The sequence below is a fragment of the Electrophorus electricus genome, chromosome 8 (genome assembly GCF_013358815.1).
Source record: "Electrophorus electricus isolate fEleEle1 chromosome 8, fEleEle1.pri, whole genome shotgun sequence".
NCBI lineage: Eukaryota > Metazoa > Chordata > Actinopteri > Gymnotiformes > Gymnotidae > Electrophorus > Electrophorus electricus.
The window spans coordinates 16,753,021-16,769,292 of record NC_049542.1 but is presented as its reverse complement, the minus strand read 5'-3'; the positions used below and the strand labels follow the sequence as shown (position 1 = coordinate 16,769,292).

The following is a 16,272-nucleotide window of genomic DNA, read 5'->3' as shown; positions in this document are numbered from 1 at the left end:
ACTATAGTCAGGGTTGACAGAGAATTTGCCCTTTCTTTGGATTGGCTTGGTTTTCTTGGGCTTGATAGTTCCAAGTACCTCTGTGAAGCCTAGGTGGCTATCTCATCTTGCAATGCAATGTATGATTTTAGCATCATGTATCACCCTGGAAAAGGAAGACTGATACCTTGTCAGTAAAACATTTCACCATCCTGGTTAATAAGGTCATTCTAGAAAAGAGGAAAGAGGTTGTCTCAGTGAAATAGTGGGGTCATATATTCAAGCAAGGACATCTTGTATTGAGGATAAGAATAATTACAAATCTGTGGCAGCAGAGGTATGGTCAAGTGTCATGCACAAGCCAGAAAGCGAGTCGCCAGCTAATTGGCAGATGGGTTTCATCTGTGTGTGATTGACTAACAGCTATATATGTGTGTTCCACAGTGTGCAAAGGGAGGAGTGAGAGGATGTTTTCTCTTCCTCTTTTACGGTAACATGCAAAACCAAAGGCCAGAAGTAATCCAGCCTCAGAGAAAGTTTTTGTTTTGTATAAAATTACAAAGTTGAAAAGCAAGGCATATTCAGTAGTTTATTGCAGGGAAGATCAGCACTCCCTGCTACTGCCTCCTGGGACCTCCCTCCCCAACACTCCCAGAGTTCTACAAGATCAATGGACGTTCTCAGTGCTTGGGCCCACATATATTGGAATAGAGAACATACTGGTGAACTAATGTGTTCTCCACGTTTACAGTGATCATGTCTAATAGGTCCAAGTTTATAATGGTCATGTCAAGAGGGGTACAAGGTCTTCTACCAGAACTATGGATGTAATGTAAAATGTAAAAATTTCAATTAAACTCTCGACAACCTTCTTTGCATTCTTCCCCTTAACAGAAGAAACAGGGGCTTGATTATCTATCTTAGCTGACCTTTCCTTAGCACTGGGGTTTCTCTGCACTCCTTAATGTTTGGCAGGAACCCAAGCCATTCTAAAGACAGGTTGCTGTGATGAGGTCATGATTCAAGAACAACATCTCTGATGAAGTGTCACATAGAGCAGCAAGAAACAATGCAACAAGCCATAGCAAAAGTACAACTGTAACGGCAACTGGTCTATGTGTAAAACTGGCAAATGAAACAAGAAAGAAACAACATTAACAAAGATCTGGAACAGATTGAGGAGGGAGAACTGTGTCTCTAGGGTCTAACAAGGTGTTTGGTGCATTGTGCAGGATCTTTGTACCATGTACTGTTTTACACTGCTGCAGCAGACTGAATGGCTGCACAGTCTTTTCTATCTCATCCCATCTAATCCATCTCATCCCTTATGTTCAGGCCAGTGAAATAATATAAATCTGCTACCATTTCCATGGAACAACTTGTAATGATGGTTTCTTTGTGTTATTCAGACATTCTTCAGTGGGTAGCAGGAAAATAATACCCACTGTCACACTGCCACCACTGGCATGTACTGTTGACACCAAACAGGATCAAAGGACTTGTGTTGCTTGTACCAAATTCTCATCTTTCCATCAGCATGAAAATGCAACTTGGATTGTTTAATCCATTTCTCACCATTTTCCTGTTTATGGTACTTTATATGGTGGTTTATTTTTGTACTATTTATGGTAAAGTCTTGAAATTGATTTGTGTAAAAAGTTTGGGATGACAGCGGTTTCAGAGATGTTCGAGTGAGCAATCCTACTGTATAGCCAAATATCACACCATGTTCAAAGCCACTAAGGTCACTAATTGTGCCTATTACAATGCTCATTTTAAGATTAACCATTAAAAATACAGGTCTGTTGGTTTTGTACCACACACCAATGTTTTCGGATGTGACTTACTGAAACATGCAATTGGAGTGCAAGAAGTGTTATTGGCAGTTACTCGTAATAAGTTCCATTTTACCAATTTTTTAAAAAACATTTTCTTTATCCTCACTTTTCTTCCCGTGTTAGCATTTGCCAAATCACATTCTGTCTGGTGCTGCTAAATTTCTTAGTAGTCTTGGGCCCTCTGTAATTCAATAGGTCTTATTAATGTTAAAACCCTCCTGTAGTTTACCTAGTAGAGAAGGTAGAACAAGATTTTAGCATCACCAAAGGCAAGGGTTCAGTTCTCATACTATTATAAATAGGGAAGTTGCTTTGGATAAGAGCATCTGTCAAATGCTAAAAATGCAAATGAGAGCTGAACAGAAATTCCTCAAATGGCACCATAACTGCTCCCACTGCACCAAAAGTATATTTAAGTTTATTAACAGAACACAGAGTAACTAATGTATGCAATGGATATAATACATTTTAAGATTTCATTTTTGTCACTACTATGTGTACAAAAAAATTAAGCTGAAATTAAGGTTACAGTCATTTTCAAGCCTTTGGCACAGCAAGACTTACTGTACCTTACCTTACTTATATTCTACAGAACAGTGATCTTTGAACTATTTAATTTCTTGGTACAGCAAATTGCACATCTGGTACACCAAAATGATCTATAAAGTCATATACATGATCTCTACACTGTATATTTGTCTTACTGCAATGAAACACTAATCATTTAACTGTAGTTGTAATTCCCTATAAAATTATATGATATTTATTTTTTAGACCATTAGATTCATTAGCTTGAAACCTATAGTAAGAATGGCATATAAGAGTATGTGTTTTACCCAGGTGATTCTGTTTTAGAAATACAATTTTGGAATATTATTCTTCAGGAAGCAGAGATGTCTCTCCCTGTTCACACTGCAGGTACTCTGTCCTTATCTGATCTGGCCCAAGGCCCAAACACTTGTATGCCAGCCCTGCTCCTTCTCTCCTTCTCTTGGGCTCCCAGGAACTTCCTGTTCCCCTGTCTACCCTCTGCAAACAGGAAATGATCTCTCCACAGAATAGTCAGTGGACCATAGATACAGTTCTGTCAGCTTTCAACTAGTCTCTAGGGTTATGTCGAGGCCTAGATTTAGGCCTTCATTTGGGTGGATTTCATCTGCGTGGGATCAGTATGTGAAGCTTAAGCTCCTGCAGTTGTTCCTGGATATGAAGCACACTTGATCATTTATCCTCTTGAGTCTGAGAGTTTCTGATGTTTCTCTTTTGTGTTGGTTACAGCACTACATATGGCCAAGCTGTTCCTTTATTGTGTGACTGTGCCCTTATGATGGTGGGTGCGTTCCAGAGGGGCTGGTGGGTCAGTGCAGGTGTTGAAGGACAAGCAGTGGATTGTGCGAAGGAGGCGTTTGCTTAACCCTGCTATTAGGGTGGAAGAATGTCAGCTATGGAGAAGCTTGGCCATCCTGACAACATCGTTTGGCACCTCGGCAATCTGTCACAGCAGCGGTGGTGTGTGAACAGACAATAGCAGCCTATTCTGGACGCTGCCTGCTTGAAGAACTGTTGTTTTCACACTTCATGCTCTTTGTCTGGTGTAAATATGATTTCTAAGAGTGCAAGGTGATGAGAGTGAGGCAAGCTAAATGATGACCATAAGGAAAGAGGGAACATTGAGTTACCAACTCTAAAGTAGCAAACATAACCTAGTATGATTTTCAGACTGCCAGAATGTGAGACTTTAGTGCATCACATGCGTTCTTTTATTTAGACATCACAAAACACTGAATGTTATAAGGAATAAAGTGTTTAAATAAAATGGCAAATGTACAGTTTTATGAGGTAATAGTAAAGTGTTTAAGGACAGTCTGCACTAATATTATTACTTCTGTTCAGAGCAGAGCAGATCCCATGGCTCTGAGAGAATCAAAAATGTCTTTCCTCAGGAAAGCAATTATACTTGAACACACAACAAATTACAATTTTTAGATATGATAAATGTCATGCTATTGTTTGATACACTCCAGATGCTGTATTGCTTTTCTATGAAATTACCTGTTTTCAGTAACACAAAACAGATAACTGTGTGTACATGATCCATGCTTCTAATTATGCCATAGAAGTACAATGTACTAAATTTGTACATTAATTTTACTATCCTTCACCTGGGATTTATTACAATAGTTTTTTCAAACTTCATTGAAGAAAGGAAAATAGATTGGAATTCACACTGATAGTTAAATGAAAGCGTGGGTACAGTTTGTGATATTGTATGTGCATCATGGTTTGCAATTTAAAATACACATTCCTGCAACATTACCCAAATAAAGTGTAATAACATCAGAAGGAGATAAAAGTAACCTTTCTTGGATATTTAAGCAGCAATTATATACATTTGCAAAGGTAAAAAAATATGATTCAATGCAAAAACAATCTAATCTTTCCTGTAGACAATATAAAAGTAATATACAATACCAACAGTCTTTGTTATTCTTAATGAAATAAGATTTCAAATACAATGCTTCTCAACTTCTGCACAACCTTTTCTAACTCCAGAAGCCCAGACGATGCCTACACTCTACAATATTGGTTTTCCCTGCTCTAACACACTGTACATTCTCAACTGTGCAGAGCTGAAGATTCTAGGTCCGGAATTTGTGAAGAACCTCTTAAGAAAAGTAAATAAATGATTCATAAATGTGTTTGTTTAAGCAAAATTTTCTCGTGTTGGTACTAAAGATCTTCATTTCGGATTAACTTCAGTTGAGATGGCAACACAGCTATGGCAATGAAATCAATTGTATCAGTGCTGGCAATTGTTCTATTCCAAATTCACCATTTCATATAAATGTGTTTCAAGTCTAGATAACGTATTACTGGAATAAGAACTCAAACTGTACACCTGATCCCTAGCATGTATTCACATTGTGACGGCTAACAATAATGCAGATGAAGATCACTATAGTTCAAAGCCAGTAATAAAAAGGCAACTGTTTGAACTCTGCACAACATCTGTCAAAAGTACCATCATCTGAACTTTAATCTATAAATTCCATTTAAGTGAAGCTTTTTTCACATTATACACCAGTTGACCTTTCCAAGCTGCATCCTGTGCCTTTCCCTTCTCCCCCCCCCCCCCCCCCCCCCCCCCCCCCCCCTCCAATTGTGTAGGTATAAAAAGTGTAATAATATAAAATAATATTTCATGTCCCAGGGGTAACTGTGCAATACAGTCTTTACAAAAAAGAGGAAAAGTAAATGGCTCACTTTAGGATTTCTGAAAGCCTTTCCAGCTGCTGTACATTCACTGGGAGACTACAGAGCCAAAGAAGCCAGGGGCTTAAGGGTCAGCAGTGCCATCCAGTCTTCTCCCATCAATGATGACGTGCCTGCCTCAGCAGTTCACAGGGCATAAGGGATTCACCAGTGCCACTTCAGTTCATATCTCTGATATAGAAAAATAAAAACCAGCCAGGAGCGCTCCCCTAAATCTCTAGAGTGCAAAATCATCTGCTGTGGGCCACATGATTTGAATAAGACACCCGCCTCTCTACCACATCCCTGTTTCCATGGGAGACGGGTTATCACAAAGAAGTGTCACACAAACCAGGTATCATATGTAGCTAAATAGGCCACTTAAAAGGTGTCCTTTGATAATGCCTTGGACCCAAATGTAGTCCTTTTCTAGAAAGTTCCCACCTGCGCTGTGGATTAGCCTGGACCTCTATGAGAAGTCCAAAGGTCGGATCATCATGGAAGTTGCTCGGAGAGAGTAACTCGGGCCTTTAAAATAATGCCATTTGATGCCGTTGAACTTGCCGACGTGTTGACCTTGGGTGTAGTACATCCCATTCAGGTTTGAAGGACCACAGGCATCAAACCACCAGCCTTGAGAGTGGAAGACAGAAAATATTAAATGAGTCAAATGACCACAAAAAAACTACCATTAACAAGTCCCTTCTGAATATCACAGCAATGTACTTTAGAAATGAACAGTATAATATAAATACTCTATATAAACAAATGAACAACATTTATATATAACAAAATATATGCATCTATATGCATATATGCTTTATATTCTTCTAAATTAGAAACTCTACAGTAGATCTCAAGAGTCAGAGATTCAGAATAGCGGATACAGAGCATTATCATGCTTCCTGTGATCATCAACTCCCTTTTCCTTTTTGCCAATGTCAGAATATTTATTTGTTTTGAATGTGAATATTTTAAATCCTTTTCTCTTATGAAAAAATGTCTCTTTTCCCCCAGAAATACTTCTTTGAAATTGTACGCTTACATTTATGACAATTCTAGTAATAGTAGTGTGACATAAAAATGTAACATATCATATATCCTTTTCATAAGAAATAGAACACCTTGAATTCTGAACATAAATAAAGGAAATACATGGCCAAAGCTGATATAAACTATTTCTATGTTCCTATAGGATACAGGGGTTGTGTGTTGTAACTGATGTAAAAGCATGCTGTCATGCTGTTCATTCTACAGTATAAAAATGAACTTTTTTTGCCTTTTCTCTGTTGGTTTTTATTAACTTTGTCACATAGCCATTAGAAGCATGTAACCTGTCACTTCAGAGTACATGTGGCAGCAGTCATGGAGCTATGTGGCAGCAGTCACACTGGCATGCAAATTCACACACACACAATTACATACAAATGCACATGTAGGCACAGCAGCACACAGACACACTTGAAGAATGTCCCAACAGAATTCCATTCTCACTTCTCTGAGAGAAGTAGCCATGGCCCCTCTTCACACGTCTAAATGTCACTGTCATCAGTGACATTTCAACAGGCTTCCAAGAGCCAAGTATGCTGCCCTTTAATTGGCATGTCCCAATCTCACTGAGGTCTCTGATTGGATGCTGATATTCCTTGTTACCATGGTCATGTGTTTTTGATTTCTGATTTGTTTATGTTTGTGGTTATGGCTGCAACTAGAGCTTTATAGCCCAATTAAACTTGTTATGCAACAAAAAATGAGGCATCAGGACAAGCCGTACAACTGCGTGTAAACCAAGTTGAAAGAGTATAAGCCAAGTAGATTGTTTTGTACTTTCAGTGATACACATGAAAATAAAAAATGCAAATAAGTGGAGTGTGTGTATATATAACTATAACTTCCAATTTTAAGACATTCTCTCCTCCCAGTTTGTTTCCTTCTCAGCTGCCTCTTACTCCATATACACAGTCTTCCTGATGCTGCTATTAAATGTCCAATGATGAATCAATGTCAAATCCCATTTTAGGACTAGTTCATTATTAGGTGGATTTGAGGAGAGAGTGCCTCTCTCAGTCCTTTGGAATTGCCTTTGGAATTAAAAGCCCAGGACCCCTGTATCTTACCTCCGGTCAGCATCAGTGCACACTTGCACATGCAGTTGTCGTTGTCCATGTCTTTGGTGCTGAAGTCTGCTCCATGAATCACCAGACTGCTCTGCCTGCCTGCTGTCCCACTGTGGCTCTTTAAGGACAGCCTGAGACCAGGAGAGAAGAAGCCAAGCATGAAGAACAAGTATGAAAACAAGATTTTGCAGACATCACCCCAAACTGCCATTCTTCGCTCTCCAAGCCTTGATCTTCAGACTGTTTATTGGAAACAAATGAGTGGGAGACAGTCAGAGTGGGCTCAGTAAACCAGAGAATGTTAAGTCCTTTTGGCTCGGGTACAGCACTACCATATAGCAGGAGATTAGAGGCATTATCAGCAATGAGAGCACTTTGAACTGTGCGCCTCCTGCGAGTCTGACCCTAGCTTGTCTGCCTGGTACCTGACATGCTGGTCTCTGCACAGTGTGAATATACCATCCCTGCTCTGTTCTCATGCATTCTGGCAGCGGTGGAGATGAGCAGTGTACATTGGGCCGTGTCTGTTTGTGTGAGAGGTGAACACACATATAAAATGGAGGGCCAGTGTGTACAAAGGTGGGGCTGTCTGAGGAGCACATGTGGAAAGTGTAAATCAGGGGCCCAAAGCAGAGGTGCAGAGAGATGCAGAGACAGTAGGCAGGGGAGTGCATGGGACAGAGGCTGTGCAGTGCACGGCAGGGGAGTGCACAGGAGAGAGGCAGGGGAGTGCACAGGAGAGAGGCAGGGGAGTGCACGGCAAGGGAGTGCACGTGAGAGAGGCATGGGAGTGCACTTCCATATATGTGCATATTATATGTATAATGAGTAAATGAGACATGTACTAAGCACTATGTGAGCTGTGAGTGGGACAGAGAGTTGGACAATACACCTAATAAATACATATAATGTATGTTGCTGTCTACATTCAATGCAAGCTGTTTTGTACCAAACATTCATAACTTTACATTAACATTGGGATATTGTTAATGTAATGTAATACAGGGTTTACAGTCTTCAGATTAAAATCTCAATCTGAATAGCATGCAGGTGTAATGGCCAACAGTGCTGGATGGAGCTTTTTCATTGGTCATGGTTCCAGCATGGTCAGCCTTTGGCCTGCTGACCTGCCTTGAGCTCTCTCTTTAAAACTTTGGGGTCTCACTTTTTTTTTATTCTTATTATCCAGGGGCTGCCTTTCCAAACATAAACGCTTTCTGTCAAGGAACAGCAGTATAGCACCATGCCAACAAGAAATGAGGAAAACCAAATGGAACATGCTCACACTCACAAAATCATTTCCTGAAACCCATGCCTCTTAATAGCAATACATGAGTGAGAATGAGTTTTATAAATCTCACTGCAGACCAGGCTTTAAAAAAACAATGGGAAAAGAAACTGAGCTTTTGTTGGTGTTGAAAGCATTTTGTGATTACATTAAGAGGGCGGTGGTGCAGTGTGAGGGGTCAAGGATTCAAACTTGTGGTTTTGTGGTTGTCATTGCGATGGCTATGTAGGAGTTCTATTGTTCTACTGCTCTATTTCTAATGCTTATCAGTCCCACAGGCGTCTCTGTCACAGGTTACCACATCACTGAAAAAGCCAACTCAGTCACAGTCAGTAATGATGTATAACTCCATCTTAAAATGAACAGGAGATAAACAGGCAGCTTGCATGGAGATTTGCATAACTTCCTCTACAAGATTACTGAGATCTTTTTACGAACATGGTAGGAATCAGTAATTAAATATGCACAACACATCTTTGGCTGTACTCTCTAAACTCAAAAAGACAATGTTATCTTCTAAATATGAATTCAATACAGTATACCTTCTATAATAAAACCAACAAGCTAATGCATCACAACATAACACAACTTCAGATTCTTTTGACAAGAATGTAGCCAACACAACAGTAGACCACATGAAGTTCCTAAAGCCTCTGAATTAGAGGAATATTCTAAAATAGAATCTCACTTCCTTGCAGTTCTATGAACAAGATTTCCTCAGTGGTCTGAGTGGTCTGAGTAGGCCAGTTCCTATTCAGATGCCAGCTCACACATAAGGCCAGACAGATAAACACACACCATCTCTGCTCCTGAAATAAGGGGTCCCTGGGCTACTGCAATAGAATGTTAAGGAGCCCCATTCAGAGCCCTGTGGAGCCAGAGAAGAGGATTACCCCCATGCTGAGCATGCAAAGCAGTTGTGCTTCCTCACTGCTGCTCTTGGCCTGGTAGAGAACATGTGTGCAGCTGATAGCTCCTGTCCAAGCTTCACTGTGCCTTAGGCAAACTCCTGATCACTCCCACTTCAATAACCCCAGGTTGCATGAGGCCAAGGCCTGTTCTGAGAAGCTCTGGAGAAAACTGAAGACCAAGCTGGAAATTGGTGAGCTTTCACAGACATGTCCTCGTGCTTGGAATCTGATTGTCTTGATATTCTAAAGAAACTGTAGTTTGTTAGAATTCCTTAATAATCATTTATGTGGCATTTGTGCAGAGCAAGACCAAGAGCACGTGAAATTTTCTACTTGTTTCTTGTTGTTAACTGTCTCAAATCTTGTTTCAATAAGAATAAAATTAAAATAAACCTTCCTTATGAAGCCAGCTGCTTTTAATATTTTTCTGACAAAACAGTCTACAACATGTAACAATAAAACTAAATTTTGCACTAACATTCATATGTAAAGCACAATTAAGCATGCGCGGATTCTCTTCTTGTTTGTTTACAATGTGAGTGTGTTGTCCTAAACTGAATGTAGAGTAAACCGTGTCTGCAGTACAATGTTTTCCACAGACACAAAGGCAGGCGAATACACAAAAGTATCATATTATGAAACCAAAGTGACCACAACACCCCCGCTTGCTCAGACTAACAGAGCAATACAGCCAGCCTTCTCTTTGCTCAAAGGCCAAGCTGTTGCCTTCACAGTAAAGCGGAGTCATGAAGGAGGTTAGCAAAGGTCTCCACAGCAGTAGTCAAGCAGAAGCTCAGGTGCTATCACACATACAGGAGAGGTTCATGCTTCGCATGCTTCTTGGCAAACAAATACAAACACAACAGATGCTGGTAAATCTTTCACACTCAAGAGACACTGCCGTCAGCACCTTCAATTTGTTTTTCTGTCACACCGATCTAAAACCATCTTTAATCCCCTAACATAACTGTTGGATCTTAGCTGAAATTTAGGAGCACATGTAAAATATCTGCAAAATTCTCTGTTGTGACAGAGATTGAATCCATTTCCTTCTGCAAGTTCACTGTTACAGCTGCACTTGTTGCAATCCATTCAGTATACTGATGATGTATTGATGGGGGCATTTGAAAGGAATGTGAAAAATTACATACTGGTTGATTAAAGACAAAGTAATTAAGAAGGAATATATCATAGTATCATAGTTTCTATAAATCATGCAGGCTCTATAAGATATGAATCTGAGACAAACTAAGGGCTCATTTCTTAAGTTCACTTTTTTTGCTCATTTCTGTGGCTGGAAGGATCCAGAAGTCTCTTTTTATTTAAAATACAACAATAATCCTTGCATTGATGTTAATATTTATTCCCAAATAACACAAAGCAAAAGTAAACTTAAAATGTCTAATTTCAGTGTACCATACTGGCTGCCAACATCTGAGATAGGGAGTGAGGTCAAGATTCTTAATAGGCTTGAGCCCATATGTCAAAGCAGGAGCACTGATCTACAAAACAGCCTCACTGACCAATCAAACCATCTTGAAAATGATATATTAAAGATAAATGAATGGCCCTGGACCAGTCCTGCTTTGGTAGAGTTCTTAAACTGGAGAGATGCTGTGAGAATTTAGCAGAGAACATACAGCTTATTCAGCCCATCATCTGCAAAGTTCCTCTCACAAGCCCATATCAAATAGAGCTGGAAAGATGATCTGATTCCACAGAGGATCTTATTTTTACTAGAGGCCAAAATCCAAGGATTTAAAACTTGGCTGGTTAAACTGGAGGGTTATTAAATAAACATGTAGCTATATGAATAAGCATACAACTTGGGACAGGGTTATTCTCATCAGGATGTGAGACATGGGCAAGGTTACAGCCTAACTTCACTAGTGTTCGTGCATACATGCATATGTTTTGGCATATATGTTTGAGAAAATATTTCTGTTAAAAAGACATGAAAGATGTGTGTGTTTTATTCAAAGAAATATATACCATTATCAAAAGCCTATGTACATGCTTAGGCTTTAGTGTTTAGCACAAACACACACACACACACACACACACACACACAAATCCTGACACCTGGTCTGGAATTTTAAAAAGGTAGAGCAAAACACCACACAAAAGCTCCACTTGCACACATATACTGAATTGGTGTGTATACTCAAGGCAGTTCTGAGTCTCTCTGAGCAGTGTAGGCATTTAAAGGCAGCCCAGAGGACCACTGGGCTTGGCAAAGTGGTAGTACAACCCTACAGTTGTGGCAGCCCCTACCTCAACCCAAACACACATTTAGTCACCCAACACTAAAGGACTACAAAATAAAGCTTTATTCCATTTTATCCACAATACTCATGGCTTGGCTCTCTTAACCCACCATATACATCATTTTGAAATAAAATAAATAAAATTACACTTAAATAAAATCCACCATCAAAAATTGTTTATATAAAATCTAGATACACGTTTGTACTCAGAGAGACACAGTAGAGTGATATAGTGACAAAGCTTCCAGGCAAGAATCACAAGGATTTTTATTATTTTAGACAATTCTGACTACAGTCCATGAAGTTGACTGTTGCAATTTGAGAAATTAGGAAGCTTTACAAGCTGTATAAGGACATATAATCTCTCAGTAATTAAAATAACATTGATCTCAGTTTTGCCTAGTTTGTGGAAACTGTACCTACTGTGAGTTATATAATGGGTAATATTCTTAATGCATTAGTATCCTGCTGTTTTTACCTCTCCGTGTCATTTCATTTCTCTTCCTGAACACGACACATATGAAGTGCCACAGTCGCCGTGCATATAAACTGCATGTCCTACTCTGTATGCTCTATTTCTTCCTTGGACAAGTAAGATAAGATAACACTTTATTAATTCTCACAGGGAAATTAAAGTGCTCCAGCAGCATACATACAAGAACAACATAGAATTCACAAGGGGTAGATGCATAAAAATGATAAAGGTGTCACTTTGCTTCATCTTTAAAAAGGTTTATGGTTGTCTAAAAACTGATGAGCTGCTGCAGAGAAGGTTTCAGATAGTCCTGCAATCATATAAACCAGCTTCACTGAAGCATATGAATGCAGAGTGCCAGCATTTAGTTGTTTACAGTATATATTGCCTGTACTTGTAAATGTATAGTGGAAATAATTCAGTACTGAAGATATTAGATGTGTGTTTTTTTATTCTTCTGTCAGTATGCTTGCTCATAATGCCTCTGCCCATTAACGCTGTGTAAAACCAGTATCATAGAAGCTGATCCTTTTTCTCAATTCCTCCTTCCTTTTAGTCTACTAATGTTTTATATTACTAAGTGTTTTCCTGATTGCTCACATTGTTATTGTAGGTTGGCACACAATTCTCAGTAGCAGACGCTCAGATTTCCTTTGCTTATAGCTTTGGCATAAACCATATTGACTACACATTTTTTTATAACACATTTCAGACATTTCTGTATCTCTAATAAACTCACATAATAAACACATGTCTAACTCTAAGGGTCAGAGACAATAAAACAAAAACTGCTAAATTTTTATATTATTCTATTTTATAATGTTGCAGCATGGGTACTTTGTCTTTACAGCAAATATTACCATGATTTGTGTAAGGAAGCAAATATTAAAAAGGAGAGTTGGATTTCTTTTTGGACATAGTGAGAGCTTAAAAATAATTTACCAATATACAATAACATTAAAAAGAGGCAAATGTTTTATGCTCATACTGTTTTGGAGTTTAGACATTTCTATCTCTAGGGGAATACATATTAAAGTGCAATTTTGGATCCTGTGCTTACAGTGTGCTCTGTAGATCATTTTATACAATTTATACACCTTTTAAACACAAAAAGCATAAAAGAAAAATAAATAAAATGCCATTTAATAATTAATTTCTAATCTTATTTATTCTAACCCATCTATTTGTTTTTTATATCCAAGCACTGTCACTAGCAAAGGTTTTGAAGCCAGTATTTTCTCTTGCTCACAGTAGTTAAGGATTTTCATGTGTGTATAACTTTGAGAAATTAGTTTAAAAAGGGGTACTTTTCTGAAATCTGTATAAGGAAATGAGAAAAAACATAATTAACTGTAATATCACAGATGTATCATGCCTTATCTAAAGATCATATGTGCACGTGTGCATTTTACAAATGGATTGTTTTAATCCAGCAATGTAAACTTGACAACATATATATATATATTGTCATTAGCAATAATTTATTATACTGTATTACAAATGCAGCCAAGTGCCCTGGTTCATTTTAATCTTTACCTATGTCATTTGAAAAAGATTCATTTGAGGAGCTATAATATATGAGAGGGCTAGTCCTCGTTTGTGATTTAGGTTATGAAATTTAGCTCTGCTCCTCTTTGCAGTTACTGCAGTGCTAACCCCATTTCATTTCCCGTCTAGCTTTAAATAGGTAATAGCTGCATGAAGCTGGAAGTTAAGCAACTCTTTCCTGACTGGCAATCCTCCACCACTGCTTATGATGAATGGGAAAGGTTGTGCTTCATAATACAAATTTAATTGTTTTAAATGATCATCTGTGGTTTCTGGGCAGTAGATCGCACACGCACGTGTGTGTGTGTGTGTGTGTGTGTGTGTGTGTGTGTGTGTGTGTGTGTGTGTGTGTATGTGTGTGTGTGTGTGTGTGTGTGTGTGTGTGTGTGTGTGTGTGTGTGTGTGTGTGTGTGTGTGTGTGTGTGTGAGTATGCACTCTATGTGAGCATAAAACATACATAATTATACACTTTATGTTGGCTAGGGCATTTGGCTAGATGTCAATATAAAATGTAGCAATCCCTACCTTTGTACATAATCAGCTGTTTCCGTGAGTAGTATACACAAAATGAATTTGAACACAAAATGAAAACTTGAAACTTCAGGTTTCAGATTGAAAGCTAAATCTGTTGGAACAGAGCAATGCTTGATTATCATAGCACAATACAATACTAACAGATCTATTTATAGAGATTAGAATGTTGATCTGATTCTTGAAACTCTTCACAGTCACAGCTCGGAACCAGCTGAATTCATAACATTGAACATTCCCAGTTATTTTGTTCTAGCAAAAGGATGGATTATAAAGAAACAAGTGTGTTAGAGTATACAGGGCAGTGTGTGTGTGTGTGTGTGTGTGTGTGTGTGTGTGTGTGTGTGTGTGTGTGTGTGTGTGTGTGTGTGTGTGTGTTTGGTTTATGTGTTTGTGTGTGTGTGTGTATGTGGGTGTGTGTGCCTAAAAGGTCTTCTAAAACATCTTATACATAAAGATGATAAAACATTGTGGTACATTCTTTTAAAAGAGGAAACTTTTTCAGTGGATTGGATCAAGTATTTTGTACCACTTGGGAATACATAATACCCAATTCAGACTCCAATCAGACAAAAAAAGCTTATTTTTCCTTCTGAGCTTTGCCCATTAAAACCATTTGAAGTTCCCACAGAGGTAGCCACTGCTGAAAGAACAAAACCTAAAGGAACGCTGTCATCACTTTGATAGTGAAATGTCCACAAACTAGACATGACCCCATGAGCTCTGATATGGGATATAACTGACACTATTACTGCATGGTATCATCTATGACTATAGAGTGCCTGATATATGAATTTGGATCAGTTAATGCCAATTTTTCTTAAACTTTTCTTTACCAAAATATTTTACAGTGTGGTAAAGTGAGTCAAACTTGATTTCAGGATGTAGATAAAAAATGCTGTGATCAGCAGTAACTTACTATCTAACTGACAGGCTTGGTGCTAGTGAAAATATCTCCTTTATGATAATGATTATATTTTACAGAATGTGGTACAGCTCAAACATCACCTAAAAACTTGCTCTGTTTAAATCTGCTTACTTAGAATGGGCCACTTTCCACTGGATCAGTTAAAGTAAAATACTATTGCAGTCAGCATTAACTTCTCATTCAGTCAAATGTAATTTATGTGGAGCCCTGACATACTTTAGAAAAAGAGGCTTAAAGAAACTTTTTAGAGACTTGTTTAGAGTGTTCTATTTCTACTATTTTAATTAAGTGAATGTACATTCATATACTGAGGGCAGTGCTGACTGAAATCATAGTCAGACCCAGGAAGAAGGCTCTAGTTGCTGGCATGGGTAGACGCTAGCTTGTGATAATTATTAGTTTTCTGTTATATAAAGTGTGTGTTTAGAACATGTCTTCATGAGCTGGAAAGTGAAACTAACCCAACCCACAGTTCCTATGCAGACCTACTTAACTGCCTTCATCAATGGTGGATAATAAACCAGTGGTTGTATGAGTCCTGGAACTTGGAGCTGGCATATGATGTAGCCCACTTGCTTCTATATCTATATTAATATTTCCAGTTCCAGTTCACAGGGGAGGGTGGATGACATGGGCCCAAGGTAGAAATCTCATGCAAGAGGATGTGGCCGATGTGGATGCTAATGTCTGAGGCACAGAGGGCCCATGGTGTGTGGGAGCAATGATAGATTTGTGCTCCCCTCAGCTACCATGTATAACTGGTTGGCTGCAGTTGGGGGACCCAGGGACTACTGACAGGTCACCTCGATCTGCAGCGTTCCCCGGTTCCTTGGAAGCTACCCACATCTAGTTCATGGCTGCAGCATCACCTGATACTTTAGAGGGTGACAGCAGCTAATTCCCTGCTGCAGTGCCACCTTGTGCCCTGGAGGCTGCCAATATGACACCTTTTGACAAAATGTGACCAGGTGCAAGGAAGGGTGGCAATGTGATGCTACAGCTGCAGCACTGCCTGATGCCACAGAGGACACCAACTCATTGCTGGCTACAGCATCACTTCCTGCTGCAAGAACACTTGTTTCATGGGCAATTAAGCAGCACTGTTCAGTGCAAAGGAGGGTGCCAACATGATTATTT

At 38.9% G+C, this 16,272-nt stretch overlaps 1 protein-coding gene across 1 annotated transcript in view; it reads right to left on the bottom strand.

Annotated features, from left to right (window-relative positions):
• Nucleotides 1-4,977: 4,977 nt before the first annotated feature.
• angpt1 (angiopoietin 1) overlaps nucleotides 4,978-16,272 on the bottom strand; it is a 41,717-nt gene continuing 30,422 nt past the window's right edge. The window contains exons 8-9 of the mRNA XM_027027030.2: nucleotides 7,187-7,317; nucleotides 4,978-5,702 (exon numbers count right to left, since the gene is read on the bottom strand). Of these exons, the coding sequence (XP_026882831.2) occupies nucleotides 5,539-5,702; nucleotides 7,187-7,317 (295 nt within the window). The 3' untranslated portion in view covers nucleotides 4,978-5,538. The remainder of the gene's footprint in view (nucleotides 5,703-7,186; nucleotides 7,318-16,272) is intronic.